This window comes from Pelodiscus sinensis, chromosome 22, assembly GCF_052426305.1.
Source record: "Pelodiscus sinensis isolate ZL-2025 chromosome 22, ASM5242630v1, whole genome shotgun sequence".
Taxonomy (NCBI): Eukaryota; Metazoa; Chordata; order Testudines; family Trionychidae; genus Pelodiscus; species Pelodiscus sinensis.
In genome coordinates this window covers 5,211,492-5,231,094 of record NC_143073.1, presented here as the reverse complement: position 1 = coordinate 5,231,094, position 19,603 = coordinate 5,211,492, and the positions used below count along the sequence as shown (strand labels likewise).

The 19,603-nt window shown below is 44.2% G+C and overlaps 1 protein-coding gene across 3 annotated transcripts; it reads right to left on the bottom strand.

The window, feature by feature from the left end:
* Nucleotides 1–225: 225 nt before the first annotated feature.
* LOC149521804 (uncharacterized) lies at nucleotides 226–17,522 on the bottom strand. Of its 3 annotated transcripts, none has more exons than XM_089772542.1 (13): nucleotides 17,498–17,522; nucleotides 15,860–15,895; nucleotides 15,119–15,167; nucleotides 14,515–14,581; nucleotides 12,514–12,564; nucleotides 10,788–10,815; nucleotides 10,109–10,139; nucleotides 9,367–9,424; nucleotides 8,961–8,991; nucleotides 8,612–8,648; nucleotides 3,335–3,370; nucleotides 1,789–1,816; nucleotides 226–374 (listed from the first exon to the last, which is right to left on the bottom strand). In XM_089772542.1, exons 2-13 carry the CDS (start codon nucleotides 15,879–15,881, stop codon nucleotides 357–359), a joined length of 456 nt encoding a protein of 151 aa, XP_089628668.1. In that variant the 5' UTR covers nucleotides 15,882–15,895; nucleotides 17,498–17,522; the 3' UTR covers nucleotides 226–356. The 3 variants fall into 3 exon arrangements, with proteins under 3 accessions (XP_089628668.1, XP_089628666.1, XP_089628667.1); XM_089772540.1 differs by lacking the exon at nucleotides 17,498–17,522 and adding an exon at nucleotides 16,478–16,610; XM_089772541.1 differs by lacking the exons at nucleotides 12,514–12,564; nucleotides 17,498–17,522 and adding an exon at nucleotides 16,478–16,610.
* Nucleotides 17,523–19,603: the final 2,081 nt, after the last annotated feature.

Genomic DNA, 19,603 nt, shown 5'->3' with positions numbered 1-19,603 from the left:
TTCCTTTTGAAATGAGAAAAGGAAAATCCATTTAATCTTAAATGACAAGGACTGGATTCTGATCACTTTACCTGCACTGAATAGCATTTTATTGCACCAGTAATCTCATTGACTCTACTGGAATTGGAGTAGGGAGCCATTCAAAATAAACATATAAAATCTGGCTCTAAGAAATCCTTTTGTCATCAGAATGTTTTAAAAGTAACTGGACTAGAACAAAGCATCAGTGGGATTAGAACACCTTTATTTTTAATATAAATATCTATATTTGAATAATTTGTTCAGTAAGAGTTAAATGTGAAATAATGTCAAATATGTTGTGCAGCAGCCAGACATATTAAAGTCAAATTGCTCTTCTACCATTGAGACTCATCCTGTGAAGAGAAAGCAAGATGGTTACCATTTCCTAGAAATACAAATAGTTTCTGGAAATGTCTCTTCTAAAAATAACAGATTAACTTCCTATAAGGGTACATGAAAATTTTCACTCTGCATGTTTAAAAATAGTTCAAATGATTCTTTTATTAACTATGACCACTTCATTTCTGGTAGCAGTGGAAAGTTTTTATCGTACTCTTTATTAATTGATTTGGAAAAGTCATCAGATTACAATAAATGAATTCCAGTTAGTAAAACATGGCTAGTTTCAAAGCTGTGTGGAAGTCTAAGCATGACTTTGGTTTATCACAACAACTAGACAATGTTTTTTTATTCTTCCTCAAAGCAATAATGGCATTAACATCCCAGTCTTCTTCAGATAGAAAAGTGCCACAGAAGAAAAGTATTTCAGGTAAAGCCAGGTCTTGATCTTGCAATCCTTTTCTAAAAAGTCTTTAGTGACTACAATAGGTCTGTTGGCTTCCGTGAGAGTGAGTATGGCAGTGGTGGGCATTGTGTTTATTCTTGCCCATTTGCAAGGTTGCTAGAATCTGCTGGTTTCTAGCCACGTTAGTTTTTTTTCCTACTAGTATTACTAAAGTGACACTCCCATAAAGCAAGGGCACGTGAAGTGAAGTGTGTGCTGGTTGGCTGCAGAAGGAGTGCATGGCTCTCAGTCAATCACAGTGCTGCTACAGTTCAGTCAGCACAACCTGCAAGTGCAGTAAGCAAAACTATCCTATCTGGGGAGACCATCTTGGTTTTGACAATCTTGTGGCCCAAAGACATGAAGGGCTACTCAGGTGGCCCACTCACTAGCCTAGGTTGCTCATTGCAGGAGTATGGGCTGCAGCACTGACACTAAGAAGGCAGCCTTGACCTGTTGGAGAACTCAGTTCAAATTAGAGATGTCAATGGTTAACCCGTAAGCATCATCCTCATCGGGCGATTCTTACTGGTGGCCCAGCTGGGCTCAAGCAGCCCCTTGCCAGAGATGGGTGGGGATTGCTCCAGACCAGCTGAGCCAGACCTCCACCCCATAGTGAGCCCCCAGCCCAGCCAAAGCAGCCCCTGCCCACAGCAACACGGCTGAGCTGGTGGTCTCCTGCCCACCCCATTTAACCAGTTAACCGGATAAATGTTATGTTTAACTGATTAAACAGGGTTTTATATGCCTAGTTCAAATCTTGGTTAAGGTAACAAAGGAATAATTTTTGTGGTTTCACTCCAGTCATCTGCCCACATTTACTACGGATACACTCCTTCACATGACTGAAGCAGTTCGAATGGCACAGGCTCAGGTCTATTCTGAAGGTCGAGATGGAGTGAGGAGCATTGACAAAAGTTTGTATAGCACCTGCCCACAGTCTGCTGGATTCCAATGAGGCAAAGCCAAGAGATCTTGATTACCTGGGCCAAGGGCTCTTCAACTATGCAGCTGGGTTTAAAAGAAAAACAACAAGATGTCAGTATCTCCAGATTTTATGCCACCTTTTAATTCAACTACTAAGCTGTTTTATTGAAATACTACACCATGCCTTTCAAAGCACTACAGTTATTACATTTTTACAAATTACACTACAGTAACTTACATTTTTCAATAAGACGCTAATCTATGATCAGTATGACTATGTATTTGTATTGAACCAAGAGGATGCCAGATAGGGGTGTTAAAATGTGTGTATTTATGTAAATGTTAACTGCTAAATTTTTTAGCAGTTACATGTTTACATTCGGAGTGGGTGGCTTCCTGTGAGCCAAAGGCTCTTGAAAGCCTGTGGCTCTTGAAATCCAGCTCCTCACAAGCACCTGCTCCCACCATGGAGCCTCCTGCCCCTCCGCCCACATACTGTTGCCTCTGTATCAGAGGCAGCAGTGCAATGGTGGGGGTGGGAGGAGCAGGAGCCGGTGCTCCCAGGGAGCTGGCTTAAAAGCTGGCTCTGTGTGTATACTGGCTCTCACTTCCCCTCCATGCTGTACCAGAGGGAGGAGTGCGGAGGTGGGGGGGAGGGGGCTCTGCTGGAGCCAGTACTCATGGGTCTCCCCTCTTGTACCGGTTCCCACCTCCTTCCTTCTCTCTCGGGCTGCTGATACAGAGGCAGCACCCTAGGAGTGGGGGAGGACATGAGGGCTGCATGTAGCCATGTAAACTATTACATCCCTAGTGCTAGATGCTTGAAAATAATATTATTCTATTTGTTTGCATTGCACTAGCTTGGAGAAGATCTGCACCGTATTGACTAAGTGCTATACAACACAGATAACAAAAAGCTTTTCCCTGCCTAAAGAGCTCTCAGGACACACAAAGACACACAATCCCACCACTGATGACTTATAAAATAGGCTCAAGGATGTCTAATTTGGGGTGTCTCCATTTTCTGAGTGCTTGACTTTAAAAAGTTAGGGTGAAATCTTGGCTTCACTAAAGTGAATGGGAGCTTTGCCAATGATTTCAGTAGAGCCAAGCTTTCGACCTTGGGCTTGATTTTTCAGAACTCCTGCTGCTCTCAAGGGAAGTTATGGATGCTTAGCACCTCTGAAAAACTGGTCCTAGTTGTCTCAAGTTGGGCACTCAAAAATACAAAGAAGCAGCCAATTTCTTTAATATCAATGAAGTGGTGACATGAGAATAGCCATATTGAGTCAGACCAGTGGTCCTCTGAGCCCAGAATCTTGCCTTCCAACTGTGGCCAGTGCCAGGTGCTACAGAGGGAATAGACAGAACAGGGCAATTATTGAGTGATCCATCCTATGCTGTCCAGCCACAGATAAAGATGTTTTAACAACAGAAACTTGAACTTGAGTTTTTGGGTATGTTTCACATCTCTAAAAATATGCAATTAACTAAACACTTCTGTACAATCATCTTAAGAAACAAAAACAAAAAAACAAAGTGCTTTACTAACACCTGGAGGGTGTTTTTAAAGAAACATTCAGTTGTTTCATCAAATGATACCTTGAGCTATCTTCTCCAGTCTGAGTTGCAACAGTCCTGTGTTGCAAAAACAAACAAAAGATGATTAATTGCATGTCTTTTGCATCCTTCTTTATTATATTGATTTTCTGATCTTAAAAGTAAGTCTACTCTAATCTTTTAAAATTCACTTTGGCAAATCCATCATAATACAAGCTGGTGAATGAACAAAGAGAATTCTTATTCTTTCAAAGATTATTATAAAGATGAATTTCTAAGGAGGAGACAGCATACAGGGCTTATTTAGTTGAAAGTAACATCACTGACATCATTACAAAAGCATTTCCACGGAAACGGAACAAATAATTAAATAAGCACTTTCCAGACATTACAGTATTTTAAACGAAAACAGGCACAGAAAAACAACAAAATGCAATTAAACCCTAATTTGAGACCTGATTTTACAATCTGACGCTATGATGAATAGCACTTTATGTAGTCCAATTGACTCCTAGAGTAAGGGACTAGGAGTGACAAAAGTTGGTCCTTAGAAAATACCTTCTTATGGAAAAAGCTTAGATCTTTCTAAACATGCCAAAAAGTAAAGTATCAAGATCTGTGCGTATAACTTCTCTCCAATTTGTAATAGTTCTTACAAGAACATATCCAAGAGCTCATAAATCAGCAGAGCAAAATAAAACAGTCTCATCTGTGCTTAAAAGGCAACAAGTATGTATTTTATTAGATGAAGACAAGGAGAATTGCTTAATTGGAGCTGAAAGACAGGATTTATTAATTAAAAATTATAAATAGTGACGTTATAGTAGAGATGCATTGAATTTATTATGTTTAGAGTCCTACTAAATTCATGAGTCATTTTGGTCAATTTCATGGTCATAGGATTTTTTTAAATGGTAAATTTCATTATTTCAGATGTTTAAATCTGAAATTTCACGGTGTTGTAATTGTAGGGATCCTGACCCAAAAAGGAGATGCGTAGGGGTCGCAAGGTTATTGTAGGGAGGATTGCAGTAGTGCTACCCTTAGTTCTGTGCTGCTGTTAGCAGCAGCACTGTCTTCCGAGCTGGGCAGCTAGGGAGTGGTGGCTGCTAGCTGGGGGTTCACCTCTGAAGGCAGAGCTACTGCCAGCAGCAATAAGGATGGTATGGTATTGCCACCCTTATTTCTGCGCTGCTGCCTGGAAAGCTGGGACCTTTGTAACTGCCACTCTCCGGGTGCTCAACACTGAAAACAGCAATACAGAAGTAAGGGTGACATGGGTTTGGTATTGCCACCCTTACTTCTGCCCTGCTGCTGGCGGGGTGCTGCCTTCAGAGCTTGGGCACATGGTGAACATTAAAAACACTTCTCTCCAATTGCCCATCTCTGAAAGCAGCACAGAAGTAAGGGTGGCAATATCGTGAACCTCCTAAAATAACCTTGTGATTCCCCTACAACTCCCTTTTGAGTCAGAACCCCCAATTTGAGAAATGCTCATCTCCCCCATGAGGTAAAAGCATACAAGAGGCCAGATTTCACAGGAGAACACTAAATTTCACAGTCCATGGCGTGTTTTGCATGGCTGTGAATTTGGTAGGGCCCTAATCATGTTTAACCCCTTTCCTTAGCTCTCTCATGCTAGGAATAGCTTCTAATCCCAAATGCTATTATTGTGATTAACAGGACCCAGAGCTGTTCTCTGTTCTTTGACATTACTGAATCACAGCTGACATTCTTTAAAAGAGTGAGAAACCTTTAAAAACATATAAATTATTGTTTAAAACAGATTGCTTAGAAAAACAAGGTTACAATGCCATCTTTCTAATGGTTTGTATTATGACCAGGAACCGCTAAACAGATGAGATGCAATAGGCAGCACAGGACATTCTCGACTAATAGAAATCGATAAAGGAAAGAAATAAGTAGAAGAGTCAATAAAATACACCCTTGCCATCTATAAAACCTGGATGCAGGCCCATATCCCCAAAGGGATTTAGGCACCTAACTCCCATTTATTTTAAAGTATAGGTTTCTGTTCGACAGGGATTTATTCATCCCGGTTATATGCCTGATCTGGCCAAAGGAAATGTCATAGCTTTTTGGAACAACTTTTGAATGCTCCCAAAAATCTGCTTTTTAATAACACTGAAGGGAGAAGCTGCAAGGGATTTCAGGATGTCTCTACTCATCTCAAAATACATTTGGATTTCTTCCACTCTGTTCCTTGAGAGACTCTTATTGCATGGTAACAAATCTTGCATATGTGCTGGTTGCCTGACAGGTACAATGGACCAGTTCCAGTGGTGGAATTTTCTTTGTTCCACATGTCTCAAGGCCCGTATTCCTCACATTAGATTTAAAGTTTTCTTTTGGTTTCAAGATAAGTCTCTGCACACCGCTTCTTATGAAAAACCTTTAGTCACAAGCTGAAATACTCATTAGGCATGACATCCTAGTAACTGGTTATTCAAGACAACCAAGCAAACTGATAAGGCCTTTCCATCTATGGAGTTCTATTTATTACCTGTATCCTCAGGACAGGAAATACCTAACTAGAATGGCATTTGGGACTGGGTCAGTTCTATAGCTGCTCCCACATTTACAGTCTTGAAGAATTAATTAGGAAAGTAGCAGGTGGCAACCCTCAATGCCAAATTCTTAGAGAAGCTTGCCAGCCAATAACTTTGCCACTTGACACCTGGGATGTGTGTTCAATGGTTACTCCCACTCCCTTCACTGTTTCACATTCATTTTAAGGACAAATGAAACTGCAAGTAACTCCACTGAGAGCAAGCATAGCTGTAGCAATTAGATAAAGTAAGTAACGAAAGCGAGGTTTGTTTCCAAAGACTCCTTAAATAAGATCCAGAGAAAAACATACCAAGTTAGAAAAAAAATAAGATCCTGAGCAACTGTGGTCATTGTTTATTTATCACACATTTAGCAAATCACCCATCCCTGCTTACAAAAATGCAGCGCTATCTGTCCATCATAGCTACTTATATGACCTCCAACTGAGCACCACAAAATCTTTAGTGCATTATCCTTGCAATTCTCCTGTGAGACAGAAGTGCTATTGTGACGTAGTGGGGGTACTTGCTGGGCTGTGGTGACCCCTGCTGTCTGGAGCAAGACCCAGCAGGGAAAACCTCACTATGCAAAGGTAGTGCCAAACTTGTTGAACCAGTGGCCAGACACCCCCCATGGAGAGGAACAAAGGAAGGTGGAATGCTGCCCTGGCTGGGGGGCAGGGCTGGAAGGGAATTTAGTTAGTTCTGTCTGAGAGCATGGAGGAGAGCCTAGGGGAAGGGGCTGGAGTTTAGGGGCCCAGTCTCCCCCATCTCAAGGGGGGCTGAGGCATCCTAGCCCAGCTCTGTGACCAGATTCCATCTGTGCTGTGCTGTATCCTGGAGAGGCAATAAACTTCCTCTATTCCACCGGCTGGTGCAGTCTGTTTGTGCCATTTCAGGGTGCAGGAGACGGGGGACCCCCAACGCGCCATCACAGCTATTAACCCTATTTTACAGATGGGGAACTGAAGCACAGAGGTATTGAGTGACTTGCCCAAGGTCACATAGAATATGTGGCACAGCAGGGGAGTGAACCCAACTTTTCAAAGTCCTAGGCATTTGCAGGTTTGAACCCTGTCAAAACCTGAATGTGTGTTTACAGGGAGTTTTATAATTGCAAATCAGATGTTCAGAACACTAAATCTGCCCTATTTATTTGATAAAGGTCCCTCAGGTCAATGCAACTGAGATATTTGCAATTTAGATCTAATTCTAGATGTACATTTTCTATTGCACATCTATGGGGAGGTGAAGACGTTGAATGCTGATAAATCAGGATAATTCACTAGATGCCTTAGTGACAGATTAACAATAAAGACATTTATATAGCACTTTTCATCTGAGGTTCTCAAAGCACTTTAGAAAGATATTTTAGTATTATTATTCCTATTTTGTAGAAAGCAAAAATGAGGCATGTAAAAGTTAAATGGCTTGACCAGCATCATACAGTGAAGCAGTGGCGGTGGCAGAGTCAGAGAGAGAAATAAGATCATCCAAATTCCAGTGCCAGCTTCTAATTTCCAGACACTCTCATATCGAGAACTGGTTGCATACTTTTAGAAACATTTTTAGCAAGATGCACAGAGATTTAGCTATGAAACTTTCAAAAAGTAAAGGCTGGAAGGCTCGACTCTTAGAGCACTATACTGAAAGTTCACTTCTTAGGGTATCTAGAGACTACAGCAGAATCCTTCACAAGTTATGGTAGGAAACATCTATTTCAATGTAGACACGGAATTAGGGACGCATGTATCACAACTATATACAAAGGATTCTGAAACTGGCTAATCCTGTTCAAACATTTCCTAGCAGATTTTCTCATTATATTTGCTAGCTTGTAATTGACCTTTTCTTAGTAGTCCCTCCTATGGATCTTCATTTAAACCAGATAGGGAGAGCCATGGTAGTAACACTGCTTGCAGTACTTACTAGTTTTAAATCCCACTAGGATTTCCCCACCAACCCTCCCAAAAAACTGCTAAGAGGACACCCTGCAAATATCATCCATTCTTTGGGCAGTGCTGGCCCTTTACAGCATCCCTACAGTGGACGGAAGGCTGTGGCCACTTAATTCAGCATGGTAATGTAAGTACCTCAAAACCACAACATTTAAATTGGTTTATCTCTAATGAATTGCAATGTAAGGAATTAATAGAGAGAACAGCTGTTACCTTTTCTCTGATCCAAGAGCACCCTCTGTCTGAGAGCTTTAGAAGTTCAAATGCAAGTACAATCACTTGAAGGTGATCATTCAGGACTAGCCCTTTAAACTGCAGTTTTTGGGTACTTATAATATTAAAAATCCTAGACTGTTTATGTTTAACCTGCCATTTGCCTTAGGCTCCTACAAATTTATTGCTAGATGTAGGTACTTCAAAATTAAAATGTATAGTTAAATAACATTGATGTGGGATTGCACTTTTTTAAAGTTCTTTTTAAGACACCAAATGCATTTTACAGAATGCAGCTTAACGTTTTAAAGCCCAAGACAACTGTGACTACCAGTTTTAAGTATAGGTCCTGAGATGGCACAGACCTGATTTGTAGTGATGCGATTCAATAGAAGTCCATGAGATATGTGAGTGCTCACGTCTGAAAATCAGACAATCTATTTTCAGAAAGTTCACCCAAGAGTTATTGACCTCATATTCCACAATCTGTGGAACGATGATGTTGTGATATTATTTCGTGTTTCCAGTTCCTTTCCAATGATGGTTGGTATATGTGATCTGTTTTGTTTGTTGCTCACCTCACATGTTTGGTCAGTTCCCTCGGTGCTGTCTTATCTGTTAAATGTACAAATATATTATGGTCTTTCTAACATTAGCATTTCCTGAATTCTGCATGCTTGGTTTTTTAACCTTAACACTGCATTCACATTATTTGCTTTGTGATGTATTTTAAATGAACATGCTGCTGTTTGTGCTCTAATAGGATCAACATTTTCAGTACAAACCAGTGAAAATGATAGCAGAGTATAAGATAGTGAGGCACACGCTACAGTAGCTTTGCAACAAACAAAAAAACCCCATGATGGCCAGACAAAGTATTTTTAGGACTATCTTAAATGTTATTTGCGATCTCTAAAAGTAACATACCTGGGCCATTCAAAAGCTCTGACTCTTCATACTAAAGGAGAGAAAGTTTATTTCAGTCAATCACAAAAAGTTTGCCATTTCTGTGAAAAAACAAAAACACTTTGGGAATGCAGTATGTCTGCTTATGTCCCAAATACAGCACTAGCATTTGTTTCCCTAAAGCAGGCAGAGGAGATAAGACAAAGATTTAGGATTTATAATTTTTCTGTCTGTCTCTGACAGTATTCTCATCTCTCTAAACAAATGGAATGAATGCCAACAATTGGTACAATTAATGTCTCTATGCTTCTTTCCTTTGGTCTGACTATTTTTATATCATGCTATCTGACAGCACAACAACATATTCAAGAAAAGTAATCCCATCAAGCCCCTCCCCTAGGACTGTTAATAATACAGATATACTCACCCAGAAATTGGTGACATTTAAATAATTAGATATCTCGCCAGAAAGTCTCTCTATCTCACTTTAAAAACAAAGCAAAATGCAAGTCGATGTGTCACTCACCAGAACTCTTTTAATTTACAAAATTGATGAAGACATCTTATCCTAGAATCATAGCAGCTAGCAGTTGGAAAAATGTATTCATTTATCTGAAATTCATTCATCCCTGGTTAACAGAATCACAAGTCCATTTCAGTTTCATACTAGGGGCTGAAATGGGACTTAAATGGGCTATAGAATTTTAGCTGACTCACCTGTAATTGAGGAATTTTAATCTAATTCAGCCCAGCCAATGCAGGGATGTTCCCTATGGCCCCAATTTATCAGAGTACTTAAATACATTTTTAATTTTAAACATGTGCTAGTGCTTTCTCATGTCTAGTTTTCAGTGACTCTTTAGCAATGGCCTTAGTTATTCCCCAGTATACCAGAAATCATTATTGAAAAGTTTTCCTGCTATTCAGCCTAAATTTACATTTGTTTAATTTCATCCCATGTAGGAAAAAGGAAAACAAACAACAATTCTGGTTCAAGGGGAATTCAGATGCAAAACAGGCACAATAGTGAAATTTTTCTAAATGAACTCTGACAGGAATAAATCCATTTTATGCAAAATTGGGATAAACTACTGAAAACAAATACATTTTAGCACAGTTGTGGACCTTTTTAAACCCTTTGTAAAAAACTACTAGTGCATCAACCTTACTTTTCATATTCTTCTTTCTTTAATGCCCAATCTAGGAAGAGAAGGGAGAAAAAAGGACGCAATGAATGTTTCCACCACAAAAAAAAAAAAAAGGATGAAATTGTTTTTATCAAACTCTGTACAGTTCCCCATTATTTTCCGATATTAAAAGATCCATTTTCTACACTTATTTTCTTTTTTGTGAATGTTTTTTTTCTTTCACTAAGTCCATTTATAACCTATTTAAGGCTCTGATCCTGTAAAATGTAGTGATGTAGTGTGCAATATGTTGTCTTTTATATGCTTCGATGCAGGTGCAGTCGTCTGTCTGCACGCTACATGTTGCAGGATTGGGGTCTAAGATATCTATACCTTAACCATGGATTTCTATACAAAGTTCCATTGACTTAAAGGTGAAATGTGAATGTTCAGCACAACTCATGATACATATTAGGTGCTAAATTTAAGGCATTTAAGTGTAAACATTTAGGTCAGAGTAATACCTCAAAGTCTAAATCATTTTATTGGTGATTAATTTTAAAATACATCTCCCAATTTCTTCACTTCCATAATTTTTCTACCATAATTTTTCATTTAAACCTTTTCAGACCCACATATTTCATCTTCAATTCTTTTCCTAACGTCTATAATGATCCAGTTGGGAAATTTTTAATTATTAGGTTCTTTTTAGATTATGTACCTTTGGTTTTATAACGCAGCCTTGAGTTCTAATGAAAAACAGAATGACAATGGTATTAGGCACAAATAAAGATACATTAGCAAATTTACTCGGCATTGCTCGGGTCATTAAGGAGGAGCTCAGTGCAGGGGGCTGCAGGTGTGGGGGATGCAGGAATCCAGAGACCAGGACTGGCCTGCAGCAGCCTCCTCAGGCCCAGTATCTGGTTGGGAAAGGGTGCGGCTCTGGGGGCTGGCTGGCTCTAGCTTTCAATGGCCCCTTTCTGCCCTGCTGTTGGTCCTGGTGAGAAAGAGGGTGAGGCTCTGGGGGCTATCCCTGGCCTGCAGCACCCCCCAACCATGCAGATGGTCCGGGGGTGAGGGGACTGTCCCTGGTCTCCAGCTGGTCAACCCCAGCCTACAGGCTGCCAGAGGGAAGCAGGCTGCAGAGCTGCCCCCAGCCTCTAATGGGCCCCCAGGCTCTTTGCTGGGGGAAGGGAAAGTCTCTGTGGGCTGTCCCCGGCCTTTAGCAGCCTCCCAGCTGCCTGCAGGCTGTCAGGAGGCAAGGCTTCACAGGCTACCCCCAGCTTCCAGTGCGACCCACCTCTATGGCCTGCTTGTCCAGATCTAGGAACCACTGTCTTACTGGTGCGGCTGCCCCCAATGGTCATTCTGTAGTACAGCTGTTCCCTGCAGTCGCTGCCCGCCAGTGATCACTGTGAATATCATGTCCCTCCTCTCTGCCCCTACCCTTTCCATGTTCTGGACAACAGTCCCATTCTTGGCACTTCCTGTTTTCCTGACATAACAAATCCTGATCTTGCTTTAAGAGGAAGCTGTATACCAAATTTGGTGGTCCTAGCTCTTACCATTTAGGTTTTTGAACAAACGGACTTGCAGACCCACAGACAGACCCACAGACGCACTCTAAAAATTTATATATACTAGCAGGTGAGGCCCATCGTTGACCAGGCAAAGCCATTTTTCATAGATTACTCTTCTAGGAAAGTTCAAGAAATTAAATATATGTAATAGACTTTGTAATTAATGTGCTTGCAAAAGGGAAGTAAAATAACAGTTTTAAATTTGTAGGATTTAAAACATGATCCATTTTATTGAATAATTACCATACATAGTAAATTTGAATTAACTCATAAAGCTTCCATTACTCTTTCTGTAACTAATTTGAATTATTTTGTGATTTGCAACAGTAAAAATTTTCTTTGCATTAAAGTGACAATTGAATAAGTGACTCTATTTTAATTTTGTTAGCAAAAATTTTTATAACTGCTAATCAAAATAGTAATGATTTTTTTCCAACGAAAAACTAAAATAATTATTTAAACCTTTTACCCAGCATATTCCGGTGTAAAATGTAGTGCATTCAGCTAATTTAAGTGGCAGGATTGTTTATGCAAAATTTGGTATCTGTGGGTAATCACTAAGTATGACATAAGGGATGGTACTTGGTCCTGCTGTGAAGGCAGGGGACTGGACTTGATGACCTTTCAAGGTCCCTTCCAGTTCTAGGAGATAGGCATCTCCATTCATAAATCGTAAATTTACACAAACAAATCCACAAACAAACTCTTCAAAATATATAATAAATAGATTAACACTTAAATCTCTTTATACTGAAAATCCAGAATTAGTTAAAATCATTTCTGTAATTATTGCCCGAGCAAATGCAGAGGAATATCATGCATTTAACCAACTAAAAATTGAAATACACTATGTAAACCACATACTGCATTTTTTAGCTTTCTATTTTCTGTCCTTAAAGCATCAATTTCTTGGATCTAAGAAACAAAAGTAAATATATCAATAATTGTGTTGGGAAAATGTTAACATCTATGTCATCTTTGTAGATCTTGTAATTAATGTTGGCTTTTTTCAATGCTTATTATAGTATACTCATCAAATTTTAAAACACCTTCAATATTGTCTTTAATTCTATAGGTTAGATATATGCTGTAAACAACTTTAAGAAAGTTAACTTTTACTGATGCTGAATAAATATTATATTCACGTCAGGTTAATAAATACTTCAATCACACAGACTCTGATCCTGCATTGTGACTTCATAGGCCTCTATGCAAGAGCAGGATTCTACACAGAGTTTATTCCAGGAATAGGGCCATTGTTTTAAAAGTAGAATGTAATTAGCAGAATGTTACTACCCAGATGGATCACAACAATGATGTTAGAGAAGAGACATAATAGCTGTTGTAAGGTTTACTCCTTCCTCAATGTTACACACACACATATTCATGCTGTGTCACTGACAAATCCAGATTTCATAGAGTTTATGACCAGAAGGGACCATTGAATCATTTGGTCTGATCTCCTGTGTGTATCACAGGCCATTCCATTTCATCCAGCTAACCCTATATTGAGCCCAATAAACAGTTGTGTGCCTCAGGCAGAGAACAGGAGAGAGAGAGATCAGGGTGGCGGTCGGAACTGAGCAAGGTTGGGGGGACTAGCTTCCCTTCAATGGAAATATTGTGGGATCTCCACCTCTGTGTAAATTTGCATGCATCTAGGACAGAGGTGGATGGCTGGATCCAGAGAAGCTGGAGATACTGCCACAGGACCCAGGATCTGACTAGGGAGCAGGGAATAAGACCCAGAGGCACTGGAAGAGACTTGGCAGCAGGTTGCAACCACTGGAACTCACCTTCCCAGCTGGCTGCTCAAGTCTCAGTACCTCCCCCTCTCCTATCGCTTGACTTCATTCACAGAGAACTTCTCTCCCCACCCCAATCTCTAAAATGAGGTGCCTGAGTCTGATTTACTTGGTTGTTCAAACTATAAACTAGGATTTTAATCCTGTTAAAGTCCGTTTCACTCTAGAGATCCCACTGAATTCCCCTCTCCTGTCTGCTCCCAGCACATCTAGGGGAAATATGCCTTGTTCACAGAGGGAGTGTGCAGGAGGAAACATTTTTGGCTTCAGCACTTTCACTATGTCCCTTCACATGTAGGAAAATTACTTTCCTGCTGGTTCTGATTATCTGTTGAACAGAGAAGGTATTTTTAGCAAAACAAGGCCTTGTCTACACATAAAAATTTTACCACTTTAGCGACATTGGTATAGTTAAAGCAGTTATACCAGTACAGGCAGTCCCCGGGTTACATGGATCCGACTTACATCGGATCCCTACTTACAAACGGGGTGAGGCAACCCCGCACTAGTTGCTTCCTCCGAGCAGACCAGGGAGACGCGAAGCTAGCACCCCCCCAGCAGACTAGGGAGACGCGGAGCGGCTTTTCTCAACAGACACCTCAGCTTGAGAATAAAGGACTGAGGGAAGTGAGGTGTGGGAGAATAAAACTGAGCTCTGGAGAAATGTTTGGCTAGAGTTTCCCCTACAATATGTACCAGTTCCGACTTACATACAAATTCAACCTAAGAACAAACCTACAGTCCCTATCTTGTACGTAACCCGGGGACTGCCTGTATAGCTTAATTCCCTTCCATATGGGAAGGGGAATAAGCTACAGCAGTATAAAGCACCTTTATAACAATGTAGGTGCATTCATACTAGTGATTGTGTGACATAACTATATTAGCAAAGATACAACAAAGTAAACATAATAAATAGACATAATTATACCAAACTGAAAACAGCGTATGTACCAGATCTCACAGAGTCTCAGCTCCATATAAGACCCAGTTTCACAAGCTGAATATCAATAATGTATATGTAAATGTCTTCAGGAATCTTTTTTAATGTATTACTTACAGACTGACTGCTGTCTAAAAAGGAACAGATTTCATGGACAAGTCTCTTTCTCTGATCCTTATTTTTCCTACAAAATATAAAAATTTTAGACTACTAGAAGACTTACCCAGCATTGCCCAGGTCCTTCAGGGCAGAAGGCTAGAGGTGTATGGGGTGTGTGTGCAGGAGTCAGGGCAAGGCCTTGGGGATGTGGGAGGGCTTAGGGCAGGAGACTGGGGGTGTGAAGAGTGCAAGAGTCAGGAATGGGGGTGAGGAGGGGCTCAGGATAGAGGGTGGGGTTCATAAACAGGATGGGCATTAGGAGGAAGGGGAGCTCAGGAGAGAGGGAGGGGGGCTCAGAGCAATGGGTGGTGATGGCCACCATCTTCTCCCCAGGGGCAGTCCGGAACGGCATGGACTGCCTACCCCACCTGCCTGCTTGTCCCTGAGGTGGGGAGCTTGAACAACCAGACAGACGGATAGACAGATGCACATTTCTAAAATATATTTGCACTTTTAAATGTATTTTAATGTACACTAAGTTCAAATCAAACAGAATAAAAAGTGAACTTGAACTACAAAGGAACAGCATATGAAAGCTCAGAGTCTCAGAAAAGGTACTTACAAGATTTGCAAATAGGTTTCATTTTTCATCAGCACCTGCTCACCATTTTCTGTATGAAACATGCACATATGGTATGATCACATTTTAACAAACATAATAGCCCTTTCCCCAAAATGCCATAATCAGAAATAACAGTAGAAGAAATATCACCCAGACCCAGCACTTTAAAGCAAAAACACTATAGGCCTCAGTCATGCAAGTTATTCCATGCAGCACCTCTGCACCTCATATTCAGTTCTGCAGAGTGCTGTGTGGGAACAGAGATCTGCACATGTGGCTCAGTCTCAGGAGCAGTGCCACAGTTTGCAGGAAGCAGCAGTACACAGAACTGCTTGTTTTAAACTTGTCTCTGGAGTTGAATTGACCTGGCAATTTAGTTAGCCAAAGGCCTGAGTTCTGATTTCACTGACACTGTTGTAGCCCCAGTTACTTATATGCAATCAGCCGTTACTTACAACAATGTGCATGAATGGAGAATCAGGTCTAAAGCTTCTGAAGGACCTGATCCTTTTAGATGCTGAATACCTCTTCTGAGACTGCTTTCAGTGGGCGTTGAGGATGCTCAACAGCACCTTCCAGGATTGGTCCCTAAATTCTCATTGGTAGGTGCTTGTTGGCAAATATTATGGTGGAAATAAATTACTGACTGGAAAGGTTGGACTTGACTATTTTGTCATTCCTGTGCAGTTATTTTAACAATTATTATTTTGGTCTTGCCCTTTGCCAAGGATTAAAACTTACCCTGTTTTTCAAGTAATGGCATTTTGAAAGTGGAACCTGAAATCAGAAACAGAGATGAGTTTAAGCTACAATCTAGTTATCCTTTCCTTACTACAATTTTTAACTTTAATACCCCTGTCAGATTTGTTTCTAAGAGCTAATTAAAGCAAAAGCCACAGGTTAGATAGGTGAGGGATGTGCAAACTTGCCTGGAACCTTGGATAAAATAGGTAAATGACTAGAGCTCCCCATAAGCATGGCGGGCAGGGGCTAAAAGGAGAACCTCAATTTCTCATTGGCCTACCAACTGGAATTCTGCAGTGGTCAAAGCTGTAAGACAAGCCCACTCCATCCTTTTTTACCTCCCTGTAACTTGTGGGGTAACCACAGGAGGACCTCACACCGATTCCTCCCATGTAATGAAACATCCCCAATCTCCTCCACAATCACATAGACATAGCAGAAGCTTCACGGCGCTCCCTTTATTCACAACCAGGAATCTGGGGAGCTGCTGTAGCAAAATCCCACAGCAGCCCAAGAATTTGAGGGGCTAGAGTGAGACTTCCTTACAACCCACACTCTACTTATCTCCTAGGGAGCGATGGCAACCACCCCACCCCCCACAACTGCCCCACTTACCCCAGGAATTTGAGGAGGGCCTCACATCCCTCCATTTACTCCCTGAATTTGGGAGGCCCTGACAGCTCTCCCATTCACCAGGAATTTGGGGGGCCAGAGTGAAATCCCCAGTCACCATGCACCCCACAAAACTGGGGGCTTCCCACAGCTTCCCCCAATCCTCCTGGAATTTGGGGGCTCCCCATACACCCACCTCCGAGATTTTGGGGATTCCTCACAGCTCCCCATGTACCCCAGAGACTTGGGGGCTCCCCACACGCACCCTAGGGATTTGGGGGCTTCCCATGTACCCCAGAGACTTGGGGGCTCCCCACACGCACCACAGAGACTTGGGGGCTTCCCATGTACCCCAGGGACTTGGGGGCTCCCCACACGCACCACAGAGACTTGGGGGCTTCCCATGTACCCCAGAGACTTGGGGGCTCCCCACACGCACCCCAGGGATTTGGGGGCTTCCCATGTACCCCAGAGACTTGGGGGCTCCCCACACGCACCACAGAGACTTGGGGGCTTCCCATGTACCCCAGGGACTTGGGGGCTCCCCACACGCACCACAGAGACTTGGGGGCTCCCCACACGCACCCTAGGGATTTGGGGGCTCCCCATGTACCCCAGGGACTTGGGGGCTCCACACACGCACCACAGAGACTTGGGGGCTCCCCATGTACCCCAGGGACTTGGGGGCTCCACACACGCACCACAGAGACTTGGGGGCTTCCCATGTACCCCAGGGACTTGGGGGCTCCCCACACGCACCACAGAGACTTGGGGGCTTCCCATGTACCCCAGGGACTTGGGGGCTCCCCACACGCACCACAGAGACTTGGGGGCTCCCCACACGCACCACAGAGACTTGGGGGCTCCCCACACGCACCCTAGGGATTTGGGGGCTCCCCATGTACCCCAAGGACTTGGGGGCTCCACACACGCACCACAGAGACTTGGGGGCTCCCCACACGCACCCTAGGGATTTGGGGGCTCCCCATGTACCCCAGGGACTTGGGGGCTCCACACACGCACCCTAGGGATTTGGGGGCCACAGTGAAACTCCCCATATTCACCCCCAGCCACAGTCCCGCCCCCCGCCCCCCGCGCCCCGCGCCCACCCGGCCCAGCTGCCGGCTCGCGGTCTCCAACGGCCGCTCCGCGCGCGAGACGCCGGTTCCAACGGCCCGGACTGGAGCTGCTGGGGGGGGGGGAGGGCGAGGCGGCCGGAGGAAGCGAGAGTTCGGGGGGGGGGGGAGCGGGTTGGAGTTTAGCAAGAGGGGCAGGAACAGCCTGAGATTTGGCACGGGGGGGGGGGCAGCAGCAGGAGGGGTATTGGCACGGGGGGCAGGAGCAGGAGGGGTATTGGCACGGGGGGGCAGCAGCAGGAGGGGTATTGGCACAGGGGCAGCAGCAGGAGGGGTATTGGCACGGGGGGGCAGGAGCAGGAGGGGTATTGGCACAGGGGGCAGGAGCAGGAGGGGTATTGGCACAGGGGGCAGCAGCAGGAGGGGTATTGGCACAGGGGGCAGCAGCAGGAGGGGTATTGGCACGGGGGGGCAGCAGCAGGAGGGGTATTGGCACAGGGGGCAGCAGCAGGAGGGGTATTGGCACGGGGGGGCAGGAGCAGGAGGGGTATTGGCACAGGGGGCAGGAGCAGGAGGGGTATTGGCACAGGGGGCAGGAGCAGGAGGGTTACTGGCACAGGGGGCAGGAGCAGGAGGGGTATTGGCACAGGGGGCAGGAGCAGGAGGGGTATTGGCACAGGGGGCAGGAGCAGGAGGGTTACTGGCACAGGGGGCAGGAGCAGGAGGGGTATTGGCACAGGGGGCAGGAGCAGGAGGGGTATTGGCACAGGGGGCAGGAGGGGTATTGGCACGGGGGGGGGGCAGGAGGGGTATTGGCACGGGGGGGCAGGAGCAGGAGGGGTATTGGCACGGGGGGGCAGGAGGAGTGCAGGTATTGGCATGACAGGCATGAGCAGCCTGAGGTGGCTTGGCTGTGAGGGGGCAGAGAAGATATTGGGGGGGGGGATTGGCAGAGGACTGGTATCGGGTGGCAGGAGCCACGGGATATTGGCACAGGGACAGGTGGAACTTGGAAAGGGGGGGGTGCAGACAGGGCCTTGGCACCGAGGTGGAAGGGGCGTGGTATTGGGTGGCAGGCAGGAGCAGCGTGGGGGGGGGGGGTCGGCATTGGGGCAAGGCAGGTGTGGCCTGTGGGGCAGAAGCAACATTTGGTGGAGGGATTGGCACTGGAGGGGAGGATAGGAACAGCTGGCAGGGACAGCAATGGGTGGCAGGATTAGGTACTAAGGGGAGGATAAGAACACATGGCAAGATTGGCACTGGGGGCACAGGCGCAGCTTGGAGAGGGCGTGACACTGGGAACACAGGAGCAAGCATGAGGATACTGGGGGGTCACATGAGCAACTGGTGGCCTGGAAAGAGCTATGGGAGAAAATACACTGAGGGCAGGAGCAGGGAAGGCAGCACCCTTACTGAGAGGTGGCTCAATTGGGTTGCTGAATAGGGCAGGGCAAAAAACAAAAACAGACAAACAAAAATCCACCTTACTGACATGGCGCCCAGCTGAGGAGAAAGACCCTCCCCACATTCCCCTTGCCCACCAGAGCTGAGGGGGGCCCAGCCTAGTAGATTCTGGGTGCACCAGCCCTGTGGGGCAGCAGGGGGGCTGGAGCACCAGTGCAGGCTCCCCAATGCTGGGGGGGGGAGGGCGGATCTGGGCAAGCCAGGGGCAGCATCTGGCCCCAGGGCTTGAGGTTTCCCACCGCTGCTTTAAGGCAATAACCAGAGTTTCCTACACAAAGCCAAACAAAATATTCAGCAGAGGAACAATTGTGCTGAAGTTCTAAGCTGGGCAGGAGATGCTGCAGTCAGCATCAAGAAAACCAAATAGCTCAGCCATGTCACCTTCAGACTGACACAGCCATTGCAAATGGGCACTTTTAATTCCAGTACTTCACAGGGAATTTTTTCTGTGGCAAAATATGACTGATTTACACCCTCCCCTCCATCTTTCCCATGTGTGTGTGTGGGGGGGGGGGGGGCTTGTCTTTTGTCTCTAAGATCTTGTGGTTTCTTTAGCAGAGGAAATTGCCCATTTATTCTTGGCAGAAAT